General features: G+C 40.3%; 1 protein-coding gene across 1 annotated transcript in view; it reads right to left on the reverse strand.

Moving 5' to 3' along the window:
- MAOB (monoamine oxidase B) overlaps positions 1-18,177 on the reverse strand; it is a 118,201-nt gene that overhangs the window by 13,970 nt on the left and 86,054 nt on the right. Inside the window, exons 6-10 of the mRNA XM_041740907.1 lie at positions 14,677-14,818; positions 9,003-9,152; positions 7,749-7,908; positions 1,121-1,217; positions 133-186 (exon numbers count right to left, since the gene is read on the reverse strand). Of these exons, the coding sequence (XP_041596841.1) occupies positions 133-186; positions 1,121-1,217; positions 7,749-7,908; positions 9,003-9,152; positions 14,677-14,818 (603 nt within the window). The remainder of the gene's footprint in view (positions 1-132; positions 187-1,120; positions 1,218-7,748; positions 7,909-9,002; positions 9,153-14,676; positions 14,819-18,177) is intronic.

An 18,177-nucleotide genomic window follows, 5' to 3' on the forward strand; every position in this document is an offset into this window, starting at 1 on the left:
TAGCAGACACGTCGCATTGGCAGTACACAGGTTATTAGGCAGTCTTCAAGTTAAAAAGTAAAGTAAAATGGAAAGGCGGGCAAGGAGGCAGAAAAGCAGGAAAGAAGAAAGAAGAGGCACGTTTCTCCATACCTTTCATCTTTGGTAAGACGTGCCAGTTTTCTGGCTTTGTGGGCAAGGATAAATCTAAAATATACAAATCAGAAAAAGGGGGAAATTAACAGCTGCTTTCAGCCTGGCCCCTTGTCTACAGCTACAACATGTGCCTGGATTACAAATTAAAAGTCAACCAGAAGAAACAAATCAAATGCTAGTTTATTTCGTTCAGTGTTTTACTCTTTATCTGCTACATTCTTGATAATACGAAGATACTAAGATCATACTATGGTTGATCCACCTCCCCCCCCTCCATCGCTGATGGCCAACAAGAATGAGTCCTTGGTCTCAAATGCTCACCTCAGGGGGTCACCCAGCCCTTTGGTTCTGTCTCCACGATGGTGTCTTGTTAGTGTCTGGCCTTCTAAAATATGCCTGCATTTCTAGCTCTATGATTGCCTTCAACTTAACACCTGGCTTTTATCTCCTCTTTGCCATCTGTGGTTCTCTCATAAATCAGTTTGTATATATCTTAGGGCCCATCTCAATTTTGGTTGTTTCAGGTAACCACCAGTCTGGGCCAGGTTCTGACCCCCAAGACATCCCCGATCTGTGCTGGTTTTCCCTGCCAAGCTAAGAATGGGGCTGGCCTTGGCTCCTCTCTGGCAGGACTCAGAAAATCTCAGCATCCCACATAATTACTATTGATGCCCACACAGGATCCACAAGAAGCCCTTTTGGTAAAACACCCTAAATCATCTTTATGTTATGCTTTTCCACAAAAGACAGCTCACCAAAATATATCTACCTCTAGCACCAAATATGAAGCAGAAAATTGATACAACAAATTTTAAAATGGTAGTGGTATTCTACTTCCACTCTAAATATTTATCCATTGGAATACATTATTTTTTAAAGGCATTAATAACTTTTCTACTGCCAGATTTGGGGCACATCTATTAATAGCATGGGAAGATTTTTGTCAACACCGAATAGCAACCAACTCCCCAGAAGCGTGCCTTACCCCATTATGGCGGCATAGTTGCCATCAGGTTTGGTATCATCCAACGTGTAAGCAATTGGAGCTTCCTCTCCTTCGATAATCATGGTTCCACAGTAATCTTGGAAAACAGCCAAATGGAGAAAGATATTCATCACCCTATCAAACTACCCATAATAGTTACTGTGAAGCACACATTTTCAATTTAAGAAGCCCAGAGGCCAAATATAAGATGTTATACTCTAAATAATGAAGGCAAACCAAACCGATGTCAAAAGGAAGGGTGAGTAGCCAACATTTTGTGAAGGACCAAACTAGACGCCTCTCTGCACAGAATAAAGCAATGTGATTTATGAAGTAATCCAGGCCACAATTCAATACAATCTTGTTTTCCCTGTCAGTAAGACTCATGTCTCTTCTCACTTCCTCTTTCATAAGAAATCAGATAAAACCAAAGATGTGTAAAAAAAATATATTAGTCTGTTATCGTGAAACAGAAGGGACTGAATGTTCACATTTTATGAGGAACCACTTAGACTAGGCCAACTAGTTCCTGGTTTTCTGGAGACAGAGCAGAGAGCACATGATAACTAACCTCCACAGAGTCCCAAACCCTCATCTGTTAAATGATTTCCAAAACAACTCGGGCAACAACATCAGCTCATTCTGGTCAAAAGTGCTTCTCTCATTCCCTCCAGTATTTCCTTGCAAATTTGAGGTTATTTGAGCAAAATTATGGTGGAGAACCCTGAAGCAAATGTTGTCTAGAAAATCCAATGAGAGGAATCCAAAAAGAAGGAAGAAAGAACAGAGAACTTTGAGGATATGCACCACCTTCAACCTGTGTGTGAGCAGACTACACCTGAAGGTTTGTTTGTTTTACCTGCACTTGCCTCTTTCTTTCTCTCTCTCCTTCCATATCCCCTCCACTGCACACACGTGAGAATCCATGTCCTGGTCAGCCACTGCATTGAGGGGTGCTTGCATGCCCCTCAAGTGTGCAGGGACAGGAAAGATGTTGAGAAAAATTGAAGTATGGGAAGAAGAATTGTCTTAAGTCCATCCAAAAAATCAAGAAGACTTAAGGATACAAGAGAAATAGCCAAGGAATAAATCATCTGTTATAAGAAGAAAAGAAAGAAGAGATGAAGAGAGAGAGTGCACACAGATGATGGCGGGGTCAGCTAGACTGGACAGAGAGGTAGCGTAGGACACCAGGCTGCCCCAAATGGATGGAGGGGCTCCTTAGATACTTCCTTCCCAGAGCAAAGCTGGCCTCTGAGCCATACAGGCACACTGGGCAGAAGTGAAGAAAAAAGGGGCAGAGAGGAAAGTCATGTTCATGCCAGGACAAATTATGTGGCCTTGGGTGACATTTCTATCTCTTGTAGGTAGATTGCTCAGAAGCCCTGCCCATGCACATTGGACTTCCGGTCAGCTTGGTCAGGCCTCGCTCCTAAAAAGGAAGGGACAGTCAAGGACATATGGACATTTAAGGAAGTCCTTTAATGAGAGAAGCAGCCTCAAAAGCAGAAATAAACTAACAACAAAGAAGGAACTCTAGGGGAAAAGAAGACAATGATTCACGGAGTAGGAGAAATTTCCCTGAAAGTGGTAAGTAACATTCCCAGAGAGAAAAGAGAAAGTATTGCAGTTATGGGAAGTGATAAAGAGGAACATTTAGGATGAAATAATTTAATAGAAGCTTTTTGAGTGTGGGGGGTTTGGAGGGTGAAGGTTTGAAAAAAAATGATTATGCTAAAAAAATGATTATGCGCATCTGGAAGAATAACTGAAGTTTACCAAGGATGAAATTAAAGGAAAAATAATGAAGATTGTCCTATCAGATATCAAACATACTATAAAGCCACAGTGATTAAAACACTGCAGCACAGTCACTGAACTAGGTAATATAAATAAATGTGTGCTCTCCAACTTGGGGTGTGCACATGTAGATTGCACATCTAGATAGTAGAGGAAGATGTTAAAAATTCTTATTTTCTATTTTTATTCTTTTTAAAGACTTTTTATTTATTTGAGAGAGAAAGAGAGCACAGAGGGAGAGGGAGAAGTAGACTCCCTGCTGAGCAGGGAGCCCAAAGTAGGGCTTGATCCCTGGACTCTGAGATCATGAACTGACCAAAAGCAGATGCTTAACTGACTGAGCCACCCAGGCACCCCAGAAATTCTTATTTTTAATCTATCTTTTCAAAAAGTCTACTTTTGTATATTTCTTTTTTTTTTTTTTACAATTTTAAAAATTTAAATTCAATTTCTCAACATATAGTATAACACCCAGTGCTCATCCCATCAAGTGCCCTCCTCAGTGCTGGTGTGTATTTTATAATTAGAACAATGCATTTTTCAGAGATTCATGTACATAATTTAGGAATAAACATACACATTGGTAATTAATGTTTACATTATTTTTAATGTATAGTGTTACAAAAGATATCTGGATCCCTATGTCAAAGAACAATGGAATGGAATTGCTAATCCAGAAAAGTCCCATGTATATATAGTAAATTCAGTAGGCTGAAACCATCATAAACAAATTTTAAAGATATTGTATTGTGCAACTCATGCAGAAAATACTGGTGAAATATTTGCAACATATATAGAAAAACATTAACAAGCAAAGGATAAGTATGTAATTTACAAGACAATTTAATATAGTCTCAAGCATTCTTAGTGATTAAAATTTAAAATTCTAGGGATCCCTGGGTGGCGCAGTGGTTTGGCGCTTGCGTTTGGCCCAGGGCGCGATCCTGGAGACCCGGGATCGAATCCCACATCAGGCTCCCGGTGCATGGAGCCTGCTTCTCCCTCTGCCTATGTCTCTGCCTCTCTCTCTCTCTCTCTCTGTGACTATCATAAATAAATAAAAATTAAAAAAAAATAAAAAATAAAATAAAATTTAAAATTCTAGATAAATGAGGTATGTTCTTGTGCTGATTGGCAAAAAGTTTAAAATATTATTAGTAAAATATTATTAGTTGGCAAGGACGTAGGAGGACAGGAACTCTAACAAAAATTTCAAATGTCTACCCATGTCAGTTGACTTCAGAATTCCACTTTTACAAATGTATCAAAAGGAAATCCTCCTATACAGATCTGCAGAGCTATATGAAGAATGTAGTTTACTGCAGCATAGTGTGTAATAGCAAAAACTTGGAAACAATCGAAATGGGTATCAACAGCAGTCCTATTTGATGGAGCCATACAATGAAATACTGTTTATTCAGTTGGTGAAATGAGGTAGATTTAAATGCGCTGACATGGAGAGACATGTCTATGGTGCATTGTTAACCAAAAAAAACAAATTTCAGGATGGCATGTATCTTGTTTTTTTTCTTAAATGCTTTTTGAAAAATATGTAACATATTTACTTAAAATTATATTTGCATATGACTGTTACACACATTCTTTTTTTTAAGATTTTATTTATTCATGAGAGACGAGAGAGAGAGAGAGAGAGAGGCAGAGACACAGGCAGAGGGAGAAGCAGGCTCCATGTAGGGAGCCCGATGTGGGACTCGATCCCGGGACTCCAGGATCACACCCTGGGCTGAAGGCAGGCACTAAACCTGTGAGCCACCCAAGGATCTCCACATTCTTTTATATATATTTAAAGTGTATATATATTTTAATATATATGTATACACATATTTAAAGTATTACCTATGCAAATGATAAATTTCTTTTTTTTTTAAGATTTCTTTATTTGAGAAAGAGCCCATGAGCAGGGGGAGGGGCTAAAGGAGAGGGAGAAAGGATCCCCCAAGCAGACTCTGTCTGAGCTTGGAGCCCAACATGGGGCTTGATTCCATGACCCTGAGATTGGGACCTGAACCAAAACCAAGAATAAGACGTGTAAGGGACTTAGCCACCTGGGAGCCCCATATATGATAAATTTCTAAAGATAAACGACTTAAGTTTTTACTAGTTGTACCCTAAAGGGAGGACATGCCAGGACACACACCATAGAGAGGGACATTTTTCACTTTTATTTTTTTGTAAGTTTTATAGGGAACACCTTGACTTCTGGAAGTTTTTTAAAAGCTGGTATTGCTTCTGTCATTCTCAACAGAAATTGATATGAAGTAGATTTAAGGGAAAGTGTAAATGGTGTAGATGAGCAAACGCAAGGGAGATTGAAGGCTTCAGGTACTAGTAATGACCTGCTCTCTCCAGATAAGTGGAGGTGGGAGGAAGGGCCAAGGTTGCTGTGATGGTCCCCGCAGGTGTGTGGGGAGGTGATGTGTGGGGAGGTGGTGTGTGGGGAGGTGATGAAGATGACTGGATTTGGGATGATTTTGCTGGGAGGCCAGCAAATTTCACCAAGATTTTATACAACAAGAGGTTGGGAAGCATTTCCTAGGATAACCAATCTACAAGCAACCAAACACTAACTAGGGCTGTTTGTATCAAAATGCAAAAAATTATGTTCTCTTTAATAACCCAGACCATACTGCACTGATAAAACAAAACGAAGCAAAGAAAGAAACCAACAAAACTCTTGAATGGTTGGTGGCTGAATGTCCTTCACTATACTAGGCTGTTGGGGCTATGAAATTCAGCCCCTTTTATCTCGCTAGCTCATATTCCTTGAGCTTTTGTGTTACTCATTAATTATGGCATTTTCATTTCATTTCCCTTATAGCATCCTTCAAAAATTGTTATTGAACCATTCATCAATGTAACAGAAATAATATTGGATGCAAGTTTTCCCACCCTCCCCTGTGTTTCTACATTAGCCTAAGTAAGGTCAACACTGAACTCAATGCATTGTCATGCAATTATCAGTTTACAAGATTGTCTTCCTGGAGTTTCTAGGTTATGGAAACATGCTTTTGAATTCCCAATGCCAACCACAGCCCTTGTTCATACAGTGGGTGCTCAGTGTTGGTCAGTTGAAGGAATACATTAATACAGTAAGTCAAGGGACGCCTGGGTGGCTCAGGGGTTGAAAAAATTTTTGAAATTTGAAAATGCTTTGGAGAGCTTTTAGTGTCTACGATCATTTTTTTTTTATCTTATTTGAGAGAAAGCAAGAGAACACAGAGTCTGGAGAAGAAGAAGCAGACTCTCTACTGAGTGGGAAGCCTGAAGCGGGGCTCAATCCCAGGATCCCGGGATCATGACCTGAGCTGAAAGCAGATGCTTAGCTGACTGAGCCAGCCAGGGGACCCTCTACAATCATTGTTTAAAACTGTTCCTCAAGGCTCATTACCAACAAGGACTGAGTCAGACCCAGCCTCTTCTTGAGGATGGACAACTTGGGTATTCTTTTGATACTAGTACCTAACGTTAAACTTTCCTAGCACGTAGCAGGCTTAAGATAAAGGTCTGTAGATATTAATGGAAAGTAACAGATTCTCTATACAAATAAAGACATTCTGAGCCATTAAAGGGAAAAAACCTAATCTCTATTCCATGGCCCTAAACCCTATCTATTTGCCACCAGCCAGCTATCTAACGTGGGGGCCTGAGAGGGGTCGTGAGAGGAAGCAGCTCGGTACGAGCAAGCTCTTCACAATTTGTCACTGTGCTGTTCTCCCCAAAGGGTAGATCACTTGCTCAACTGATGTACCGATCCAGCAGTAGTCTGAAATCGGACTTCCTGCAAAGGTAGAGGATTAGGAGCTTGCATTGCAGCTGAAAAGGGGCAGATATGAAACGAATCGCCTTGAGGGAAACCGAACTCTTCCCCTTGGCCTCCAGCATGACCTTCTTTCTGCGGTCTTGATCCTCATTTCAATCCACCCTTCCCTCAGCCCTCAGTCCCAGATACCGACTGTTCTTATGTGACCTCCTCTCAGAAGAGAAGTCGATGTGATGGGAGTAAATAGGATAATGCTCTAGCACGGTGCTGTCCCATGCAGTAGCAACCTTGCTACATGTGGCTTTTTACCTCTGAAATGAAAGCAATTAAAATGAAATAAAGTTGAAAAAATGTGGTTCCTCAGTCTCACTAGCCACAATTCAAGTGTTCAATACCCACATGTGGCTAGCGGCTGCCGTACTGGACAGAGACTCTCTAGAACATTTCCATTCTAGCACTTTTGCTGGCGTCCCTATAATGTTCCACCGGGTACAGCAGCACGCCTATTGAATATATATGAATGAATGAATCACCTTAACTCTATAATATAGTAGAATCTCAACACGAATGAGAGATTGCCTGGAAGTTTTCAGAATCCCTACATTCACTAATGGCTCTATAAACTCACACTTTAAAAAACTGTATTAGAAAGTGACCATAACTGTTTTCACAAGATTTTGTGGCAGGGATAAAAACAAAACTTGATGTAAAATTATGTAGAGTCAGTCATAGTCCAAGGGAAGCTGATTTCCATGAGTTTGTGCCAGTGTATTTTATTTGATAGAACTATACTCAGAACCTCGGGGCACCTGGGTGACTCGGTTGGTTGAACAAGTGATCTTGTCATGATCCCTCTGCCTCCACCCCTGCTTGTGCTCTCTCTTTCTTTTTCTCTGTCTCAAATAAGTAAATAAATAAAATCCTAAAAAAAAAAGAACCTTACTCAGAACCCAGACTAATGTTTTCTGCCCAGCTTTCTAATTAAACCAGTTATATGCAAATACAGGTCTTTGCACCTCGTTTCTCGGAGCTTCTGATAATACTCACCCTTTTTCCTCCAGAAGGGCTCTTTATAATAAACTATGCACTTTATGACTGAGCCCAAAGGCACACGAGTGATCAGCTGGTTTCTCATCATTGGCAGAGGGGGGTTGAAATGAATCTTCATGCCCAGAGTAGGAGGAATGGCACTAATCACATACTTAGCCTGGAAGAAAAACAATGTGCTTAAACATTGTTCCTGTTTTTTTTTTTTCCTAATGCTTCTCCTTCATTTTACCCTTGGACCCCTTCAAATATCTTTTCTTTTTTTGTCAAAGATTTTATTTGTAAGTAATCTCTACAGCCAACGTGGGGCTCAAACCCACAGCCCCGACATTAAGAGTTGCATGCTTCAATGACTGAGCTAGCCAGGTGCCCCTCGAGTGTCTTTTAAATGGAAGAACTGGGAAAATCATGTTGAAACCAAAATCAGCTCTTGTTCCCTAGTTCAAATCCTCCCATGACTTTCCATCACGCTTGGAGTCAAGGCTAGGTTCCTTACACTCACCTCCAAGGCCATACATGAAATGGATCCCTGTTACAGCTCTGATCTCATCTTCTGTTACTCTTCCCCTCACTCCTTTACTTCTGCCACATGACCACCTTGCTGTTTCTTCATCATGCCAGTCTTGCTTCTACCTCAGGACCTTTGCATTGGCTGTTCTACTTGGAATGCTCTTCCCTCAAAGAACTGCATGGCTCAATCCCTCATCTGTTTTGGTTCTGTGCTAAAGTATTGCCTTCTGAGCGAGGCCTTCCCTGATGACCTTATTTAAAATTGCATGACCAGTCCCCACACCCCACCTTTTGGCACACCTTCTCTTCCTTCCCTGATTGGTTTTTTTCCGTAGTGCTTACCACTATCTGGTATACTTTATATCTTAACTACATATTTGACTATGGCCTTTCTCCTTCACTAGAATGTAAGCCACATGAGGGCAAAGAATTTTATCTGTTTGGTCCCCTGCTGTGTTCCCAACTCCTAGAATACTGCCAGACACATAGGAAGCATAAATAAATATTTTCTTTTGTATCAAATTACAAGGGAGTCCTATATAGAGCGGTGATAATATATGGTTTTTGTAAATCTGTCCTCTCTCCAAATATTTTGGTTCTGTTTTCCCTTCCTTCAGACAGAGGTATCTTTTTTACTTTTGGCAAAGGGATTGTCTATGAAGTCTGGATTATTCTTGGCTTTATTTCAGCTTTGTTTTTCTATGGGATTCTGACCACATGCCCTAGTTTAAGGCTCTTGGTTACCTCATACACCTCATGGTTTAGGGTCTCCACAAGGACATTTTCTCCTGTCTGGTCAATGTGGGTCACAGGCCTCTCCAGCTTCACTTGGTCTCCAAGGAGGTCCATTATCCGTTCACTCACTTGACCAGATCCGCCCACAAATTTTCTCTCCTGGAAAGAAAAGAAGACTCAAGAGGTAGGTAGGATATACAGGAATGAGTTTCATTTATTAAGTGGCTAGTTTTTCTCACATATCTCTATGTGAAATGTAGAAATTGCATTTTTGCTGTTGGGAATAGTGTATTTGACCATTGTTTTCCAACTTGTGATTGCTGGCTTTTGAAAGATCACAGCCTTTCTAACAAGGAGACCATTGGCCCATTCTCTTGTGGATTCCCAGGCTCCACCCTCGGCTGGCCATCCTCAGCCTGGCCCCCATGTCCCACCTACCTGGCTACTACTCCTGCTTTGTGTTCCATCTACATCCTTCTGTTGGGTCGCTTGGTCTGGTGAAATTCTACCCATAGCTGGGCCACTGCTTGCCTGAGTGCACCTAAGCCAAGTTTTGCCTTTCCTGTTACTCAGGCTGAGAACCTCCCTGGCTACCCTAGGCCACCCTACTCTCCACTGTAGGCTGCCCAACTCATCCTGGGTCAGGTGCCAGTTGCTTCCAAAGGTTCTGCATAGCTATGCACACAGTTGAGCTGCCTTCTTCTAAATATTCAGTTCAGATAATTTTGTAAAAGTTAAAAAAAATTTTGTAGAAGTTTATTTCCAATAGATCTAGGGAGAAAGGAGAGAGAGATGAAGAGGAGAAGGATGGATACACTGGATCAGATGGATTTCACAGATATATACACAGAACTTTGCATCTGAACGCAACTGAATACATTCTTCTCAGTGCACATGGAACTTTCTCCAGAATAGACCACATACTGGGTCACAAATCAGGTCTCAACCAATACCTAAAGATTGGGATTGTGCCCTGCATATTTTCAGACCACAATGTGTTGAAACTAGAACTCAATCACAAGAAGAAATTTGGAAGAAATTCAAACACGTGGAGGTTAAAGAGCATCCTGCTAAAAGATGAATGAGTCAACCAGGAAACTAGAGAAGAATTAAAAAGATTCATGGAAATTAATGAAAATGAAGATACAATTATTCAAAATCCTTGGGATACTGCAAAAGCAGTCCTAAGAGGGAAATACATCGCAATACAAGTATCCCTCAAAAAATTGGAAAAAACTCAACTACATAAGCTAACCTCGCACCTAAAGGAACTGGAGAAAGAACAGCAAATAAAACCTACACCAAGCAGAAGAAGAGAGAGAATAAAGATTCAGGTAGAACTCAATGAAATAGAGGCCAGAAGAACTGTAGAACAAATCAACAAAACCAGGAGTTGGTTCTTTGAAAGAATAAACAAGATAGATAAACCATTAGCCAGCCTTACTAAAAACAAAAGAGAAAAGACTCAAATTAATAAAATCACGAATGAAAAAGGAGAGATCACCACCAATACCAAGGTACAAATGATTTTGAAAACGTATTATGAGCAGCTATACGCCAATAAATTAGGCAACCTAGAAGAAATGGACGCACTTCTGGAAAGCCACAAATTACCAAAACTGGAACAGGAAGAAATAGAAAACCTGAACAGGCCAATAACCAGGGAGGAAATTGAAGCAGTCATCAAAAACCTTCCGAGACACAAAAGTTCAGGGCCAGATGGCTTCCCAGGGGAATTCTATCAAACATTTAAAGAAGAAACCATACCTATTCTACTAAAGCTGTTCCAAAGGATAGAAAGGGATGGAACACTTTCAAACCCATTTTATGAGGCCAGCATCACCTTAATTCTGAAACCAGACAAAGACCCCACCAAAAAGGAGAATTATAGACCAATATCCCTGATGAACACAGATGCAAAAATTCTCAACAAGATACTAGCCAATAGGATCCAATAATACATTAAGATTATTCATCATGACCAAGTGGGATTTATCCCCGGGATGCAAGGCTGGTTCAACACTCATACAACAATCCACATGATAGATTATTTCAACAAGAGAAAAAACAAGAACCATATGATCTTCTCAATAGATGCAGAGAAAGCATTTGACAAAATACAGCATCCATTCCTGATCAAAACTCTTCAGAGTGTAGGGATAGAGGGAACATTCCTCAACATCTTAAAAGCCATCTATGAAAAGCCCACAGCAAATATCATTCTCAATGGGGAAGCACTGGGAGCCTTTCCCCTAAGATCAGGAACATGACAGGGATGTCCACTCTCACCACTGCTATTCAACATAGAACTAGAAGTCCTAGCCTCATCAATCAGGCAACACAAAGAAATAAAAGGCATTCAAATGGGCAAAGAAGAAGTCAAACTCTCCCTCTTCACAGATGACATGATACTGTACGTAGAAAACCCAAAAGACTCCACCGCAAGATTGCTAGAACTCATACAGCAATTCGGCAATGTGGCAGGATACATCAATGCCCAGAAATCACTGGCATTTCTATACACTAACAATGAGACTGAGGAAAGAGAAATTGAGGATTCAATCCCATTTACAATTGCATCGAAAAGCATGAGGTACCTAGGAATAAACGTAACCAAAGAGGTAAAGGATCTATACCCTAAATACTATAGAACACTTCTGAAAGAAATTGAGGAAGACACAAAGAGATGGAAAAATATTCCATGCTCATGGATTGGAAGAATTAATTTTGTGAAAATGTCAATGCTACCCAGGGCAATTTACACATTTTATACAATCCCTATCAAAATACCATGGACTTTCTTCACAGAGTTGGAACAAATATTCTTAAGATGTGTGTGGAATCAGAAAAGACCCCGAATAGCCAGGGGAATATTAAAAAAGAAAACCAGAGCCGGGGGCATCACAATGCCAGATTTCAAGTTGTACTACAAAGCTGTGATCATCAAGACAGTGTGGTGCTGGCACCAAAACAGACACATAGATCAATGGAACAGAATAGAGAACCCAGAAATGGGCCCTCAACTCTATGGTCAACTAATATTCAATAAAGCAGGGAAGACTATCCACTGGAAAAAGGACAGTCTCTTCAATAAATGGTGCTGGGAAAATTGGACAACCACGTGCAGAAGAATGAAACTAGACCATTTTCTTACACCAGACACAAAGATAAACTCAAAATGGATGAAAGATCTAAATATGAGACAAGAATCCATCAAAATCCTAGAGGAGAACACAGGCAACAACTTTTTGAACTTGACCACAGCAACTTCTTGCAAGATACATCCATGAAGGCAAGGGAAACAAGAGCAAAAATGAATTATTGGGACTTCATCAAGATAAAACGCTTCTGCACAGCAAAAGAAACAGTGAACAAAACTAAAAGACAACCTACAGAATGGGAGAAGATATTTGCAAATGACCTATCAGATAAAGGGCTAGTATCCAAGATCTATACAGAACTTATTAAACTCAACAGCAAAGAAATAAACAATCCAATCATGAAATGGGCAAAGGACATGAACAGAAATCTCACAGAGGAAGACACAGACATGGCCAAGAAGCACATGAGAAAATGCTCCACATCACTGGCCATCAGGGAAATACAAATCAAAACCACAATGAGATACCACCTCACACCAGTGAGAATGGTGAACATTAACAAGACAGGAAACAACAAATGTTGGAGAGGATGTGGAGAAAGGGGGACCCTCTTACACTGTTGGTGGGAATGTGAACTGGTACAACCACTCTGGACAAGTGTGTGGAGTTTCCTCAAAGTGTTAAAAATAGAGCTACCCTACGACCCAGCAATTGCACTGTTGGGGATTTACTCCAAAGATACAGATGCAATGAAACACCGGGACACCTGCACCCCAATGTTTATAGCAGCAATGTCCACAATAGCCAAACTGTGGAAGGAGCCTCAGTGTCCATCGAAAGATGAATGGATAAAGAAGATGTAGTCTAGGTATTCAATGGAATATTCCTCAGCCATTAGAAATGACGAATACCCACCATTTGCTTCAACGTGGATGGAACTGGAGGGTATTATGCTGAGTGAAGTAAGTCAATCAGAGAAGGAAAAACATTATATGGTCTCATTCATTCGGGGAATATAAAAAATAGTGAAAGGGAATAAAGGGGAAAGGAGAGAAAATGAGTGGGAAATATCAGAGACGGAGACAGAACATGAGAGAATCCTAACTCTGGGAAACGAACAAGGGGTGGTGGAAAGGGAGGAGGGCGGGGGGTATGGGGGGACTGGGTGATGGGCACTGAGGGGGGCACTTGACGGGATGAGTACTGGGTGTTACACTATATATATGTGGACAAATCGAACTCCAATAAAAAATATAGAAAAATACCACTTAGATAATTTCTACATATGGAATGAAAACGAAAGTGTATGAAACTTTTGTTCCTACCAACTCCAAGAAAATAAAGGACATTTAAAAACTGGGGGGCGGCTCGGGTGGCTCGGCGGTTTAGCACCGCCTTCAGGCCAGGGCATGATCCTGGAGACTCGAGATCAAGTTCCGCATTGGGTTCCCTGCGTGGAGCCTGCTTCTCCTTCTGCCTGTGTTTCTGCCTCTCTCTCTGTGTGTGTCTCTAATGAATAAATAAATAAAATCTTAAAAAAAAACTGGAAAGAAATAAGATAATATTATGGTTTTTTTTTCCTTTCTCCATGTTAAGGTGAAAAATTAAATTTATAAACTGGGTTTCTTTTCTTTTTAACATTTTAGGTATATTTAGATTTGCAAGTTCTTACTATTTAGAGGAATTATTTGCATCATCTTCCTAAACGTAGTGCTTTTCTTTTTATGCTTAAACTCTAAAATAGGCCCTGGGTCTAATGAGTAAAAATATTTCTAACAGTAAGTCTGGTGGAATTTATACACTTTCTTTTTTTTTTTTTTCAACCAAGAATGGGAATAAGGTGACTTCTGATAATTTTTACCTTTTATTTTTTTATTTTTTAAAAAAATTTTTACCTTTTAAATTAATTATGGATCACATGCTAACTTTGATCCTTGTAGAAACTCTTCTTGAAAAGTTACAATAAACTGACTCTTGTGTACTTGGAAACAAAAAAAGAGAAGGATGAGAAGAAGGAGGGGGAGGAGGAGGAGCAGAAGAGAGAACGAGGAAGGGGAAGGAAGGGAAATGACCAGCAAGCAGGTTATTTAAGATCTCCACTTCCTATTGGCCCTAGCACAGAGCTTTATACAATGCGGGGGCTCAGGAAGCAGGGTATGAAAGAATGAATGAATGAATGAAGGCACGAGTGAAGGAATTTTGTGTGCTGTGTGTTTGAAATTGAAAATGCATTTCTGACTTTCCTTTTCGAGCTTTCCAAGAAGTGCTTAAGCTATGTTCATCAGATGGTCCCCTACAAACTTACCAAGGAACAATCAGATGCATATCCAAATGGAAAATTGCAAAAATATATAGCAAAGCAGAGAGGTGATCTTAAAACCACATTGGTGATGGACTCTCACACTGGGTACCTAACAACAGACTGTCACTCACAAAAGCCACTTTGAATTGCCATCATAAAGTTCTAAAATCCACAAGCCTACCTCCCTCTTCATCTGTTCATGATTGAAGGATGATGCCAATCTTTTATTTAGGCATGGTGGTTTTCTGTTGGAACAGTGTTGGGGGGGATGGATGAGTACCTGCCCTCCATTGGTTGTTGAGATGATCCTGGTCGTGCCTCCACACTGCTTCACATACCACAGAAACCAGAGAGCAGAGACCTCATGGGTCTCTGCAGTGACACACAGGTTCACAAAGAGAGTAGCAAGTTGCTTGGCAGATCTGCCCAGGAAGAAACAAGAGCACAATTAGAAAATGCAGGAGGGCACCTTCTTCATACTCTGGAAGTTATTCAAGCAATAAATTCACTTGATTAACTTTAGCACACTTTGGCAAGTGGCAGAAAACTGTCACTAGAATCCAGCATTATAATACATGACATCAGAGCTTTTGGGAATGAGATTTATTTTCCCCTTCACCAAAACAGCTTACTCAGAATCAGTTCGCATTCCATATTCTGTGTTACCATGATTTCTCTCCATACACCTGCTCCTCTTCCTGATCCCCATCTCAGTAAAAGGCATCACCTGACTGCTAAGGCCAACACTCTAGAAATCAACCTAATTTCTCTCTTTCCCTCACTCTTTCCACCAGCCCAGTCCATCAGGAAGTCCTACTGTCTTTCAGCAATCACCTCACCATCACTACCAAAAATGTAGCATCATCTTTTGTTATAAGTATTGCAATTATTTCTTCCAGACTGGTCTCTCTGCCTCCACTCATACCTGGTATCCATTCACCACACTCAAAGCCAGAAGCTTTTTATCCCCTCCCCACTGTGGTGCTCTTTCTATAGTATAAATCCAGTCATGTCATTCTCTTGCTTAAAACCCTCCAGTGTCATCCTATCAAAACCAAAATAGGATTTGGATGGATCTTTCACCTTTGCCTGCAAAGCCCTAAGTGATCTAGACCAGGCCTACTTTTTCTATGTCATTCTGTACCCTCTCTACTTCTTCTAACATCTCCTTAGAAAGACGAACTCTTCTACATTTATGAAAATGAACACGAGCTTCCAATATCCCCAGTACCCTGGCATTCTCTGTCATTTTACCACAGTATAATGTCTTTAGAACTTTTTTCTTCTCTGTCTTAAATTATCTTTATTATTGGTTCACTATTTTCCTTTTTCTCTCTTTTTAAAAGATTTTATTTATGTATTCATGAGAATACACAGAGAGGAGAGAGAGAGACAGAGACACAGGCAGAAGGAGAAGCAGGCTCCATGCAAGGAGCCTGATGTGGGACTTGATCCCGGATCTCCAGGATCATGCCCTGGGCTGAAGGCAGCGCGAAACCGCTGAGCCACCCGGGCCACCCAGTTCACTATTTTCTATTGCTGTCTCCCCTACTATAATATCAACCAATGATAATAGGAATCTTAATTTTCATGCTCAGCAGTGTCCCTGTTAATAAAGTAGTGCCTGGCACATAATAAGCACTCAATAATTACTTGCTGGATCACTGACTGCATTAATGGTTATCAGTTAAACATTATTTTTAAATTATCCATAATATGCAAAGGATATGCTAGATCATGTCCCAAACACAGAATTAATCTCAGTTATTTTTTTAAAGATTTTATTTATTGGGAAGGGGGAGTGAGGGAGAAGCAGAGAGAGAGGATATAACAAGCAAGCATACTGTGCTGAGCACGGAGCCAGACATGGGGCTTGATCCCATGACTCTGGGATCATGACCTGAGCTGAAATAAAAAATCAGACACTCAACTGACTGAGCCACCCAGGTGATCCTACTCCCAATTATTTACTCAGTTATTTCACTGTCTAATGGAAGACAAGCTCAAAGGATGGATAAGGGTGGAAAGCAATTAATAGAACACAGATAGGTGAACTTTTGCTTGGGGTTGGCAGGCCAACAATAATGAAAGTTTATATCCTATTTTGAGGCATACCAGAGAGTGAATGATCTCTTGCAATTCCAACAACTCAGTTGTATCTAACACTTTCTTTAAAAAGATTTCATTTTGGGGATGGCTGGGTGTCTCAGTGGTTGAGCATCTGCCTTTGGCTCAGGTCATGATCCCGGAGTCCTGGGATCGAATCCCACATCGGGCTCCCCATGAGGAGCCTGCTTCTCCCTCTGCCTATGTCTCTGCCTTGTCTCTCTGTGTCTCTCATGAATAAATAAATAAAATATTTTAAAAATTATTTTTAATTACTCTCCCACCCTATGTGAAGTTTGATCTCAAAACCCTGAGATCAAGAGCTGCATGCTCTACCGACTGAGCCAGCCAGGTGCCCCTATCTAACGTTTCTAAAATTCACTAGTACTAACAAATACTCTGGGACATCTTTAGTAAGAACCAATCCCCACTTTTGACTTTGAAATTAAGTTTGAATAGTATGGGATCCCTGGGTGGTGCAGCGGTTTGGCGCCTGCCTTTGGCCCAGGGCGCGATCCTGGAGACCCAGGATCAAATCCCACATCGGGCTCCCGGTGCATGGAGCCTGCTTCTCCCTCTGCCTGTGTCTCTGCCTCTCTCTCTCTCTCTGTGACTATCATAAATAAAAATTTAAAAAAAAGTTTGAATAGTATTAACCTGCTTATATCTGAGACAGAGTTTGCCACCCATTTATTCCGTAGGTGGAATAAATAATACTGCCTTCCATTACTGAACTCTTTCATACTCCATGGGTTTTAAACCTCCTGTACTGATATGTCTTAACAATTCTATAAAACAGCAAATTCTCCCCAGTTCACAGTCTGAAGACTGCGTCTCAGAGAGGTTAGTAATACGTTGTATGCAGTATTGGTATGCATACTAAGTGGTACAACTTCAAATCAGATAATACCTGAAACTAGTATTAATAAGTTGAAGTGACTTAAATCATAAGATTCCTCATACCTGAAGAGAGGGAAATTGCTGACTCATGCTTTCTTAGCAAAGGCCATTTGTGGCATCTATCTAAAGCAAACTCCCAGACATGAGTTTAAAATATTACTTCAAAGTGAAAACATCCCTTTGCTGTTTCCCAATGTCTTATTCCGTTTGTTCCTTAATTTGTAAGGGAATTTAGGGGGCATAAGGTCAAGGGAGTAATAAACAACTAAAATTTAACATTGGCCCAGCAAAGACAGCCAAAATTAAAGACAAAAATACTGCTGTGATTCTAGTTGTTATTGTTGCCAACTGGGTGGGAAAGAAATAATCCTGGCTTGAAATACAGGGAGCTCTCAAAGCAATTCTCTCTGAAGGGCCAGGCCCTTCCTAATCCTTTATTTGATTTACTCTGGGAGCTTTAGTGAGAAAAGAAATAAGAAAAACATCTGATGGATGGAAGGTCAAGGAAGCTAGTGCAATAATATTTTCATGTTCTTTGCCCTGTTGACTTTTTAAAAGATAAATGTTATTATCTTTTTCTACATGAAAAATACATACACAATATATAAAATTTGGAAAATTCATAAAATAAAAAGGTGAGAGGATGAGAGTCTTCCATATTTCTGCTCCCCAAAAGATAATCACTGGTTTCCTTTTGAGACTTCTTTTAGTTCTAGGTTTTGAAAAGTGTATTTACATAGTCTTGACCACATTGTAAATTTGTTTCTGAGAAACA

This window comes from Vulpes lagopus, chromosome X (assembly GCF_018345385.1).
Source record: "Vulpes lagopus strain Blue_001 chromosome X, ASM1834538v1, whole genome shotgun sequence".
Taxonomy (NCBI): domain Eukaryota; kingdom Metazoa; phylum Chordata; class Mammalia; order Carnivora; family Canidae; genus Vulpes; species Vulpes lagopus.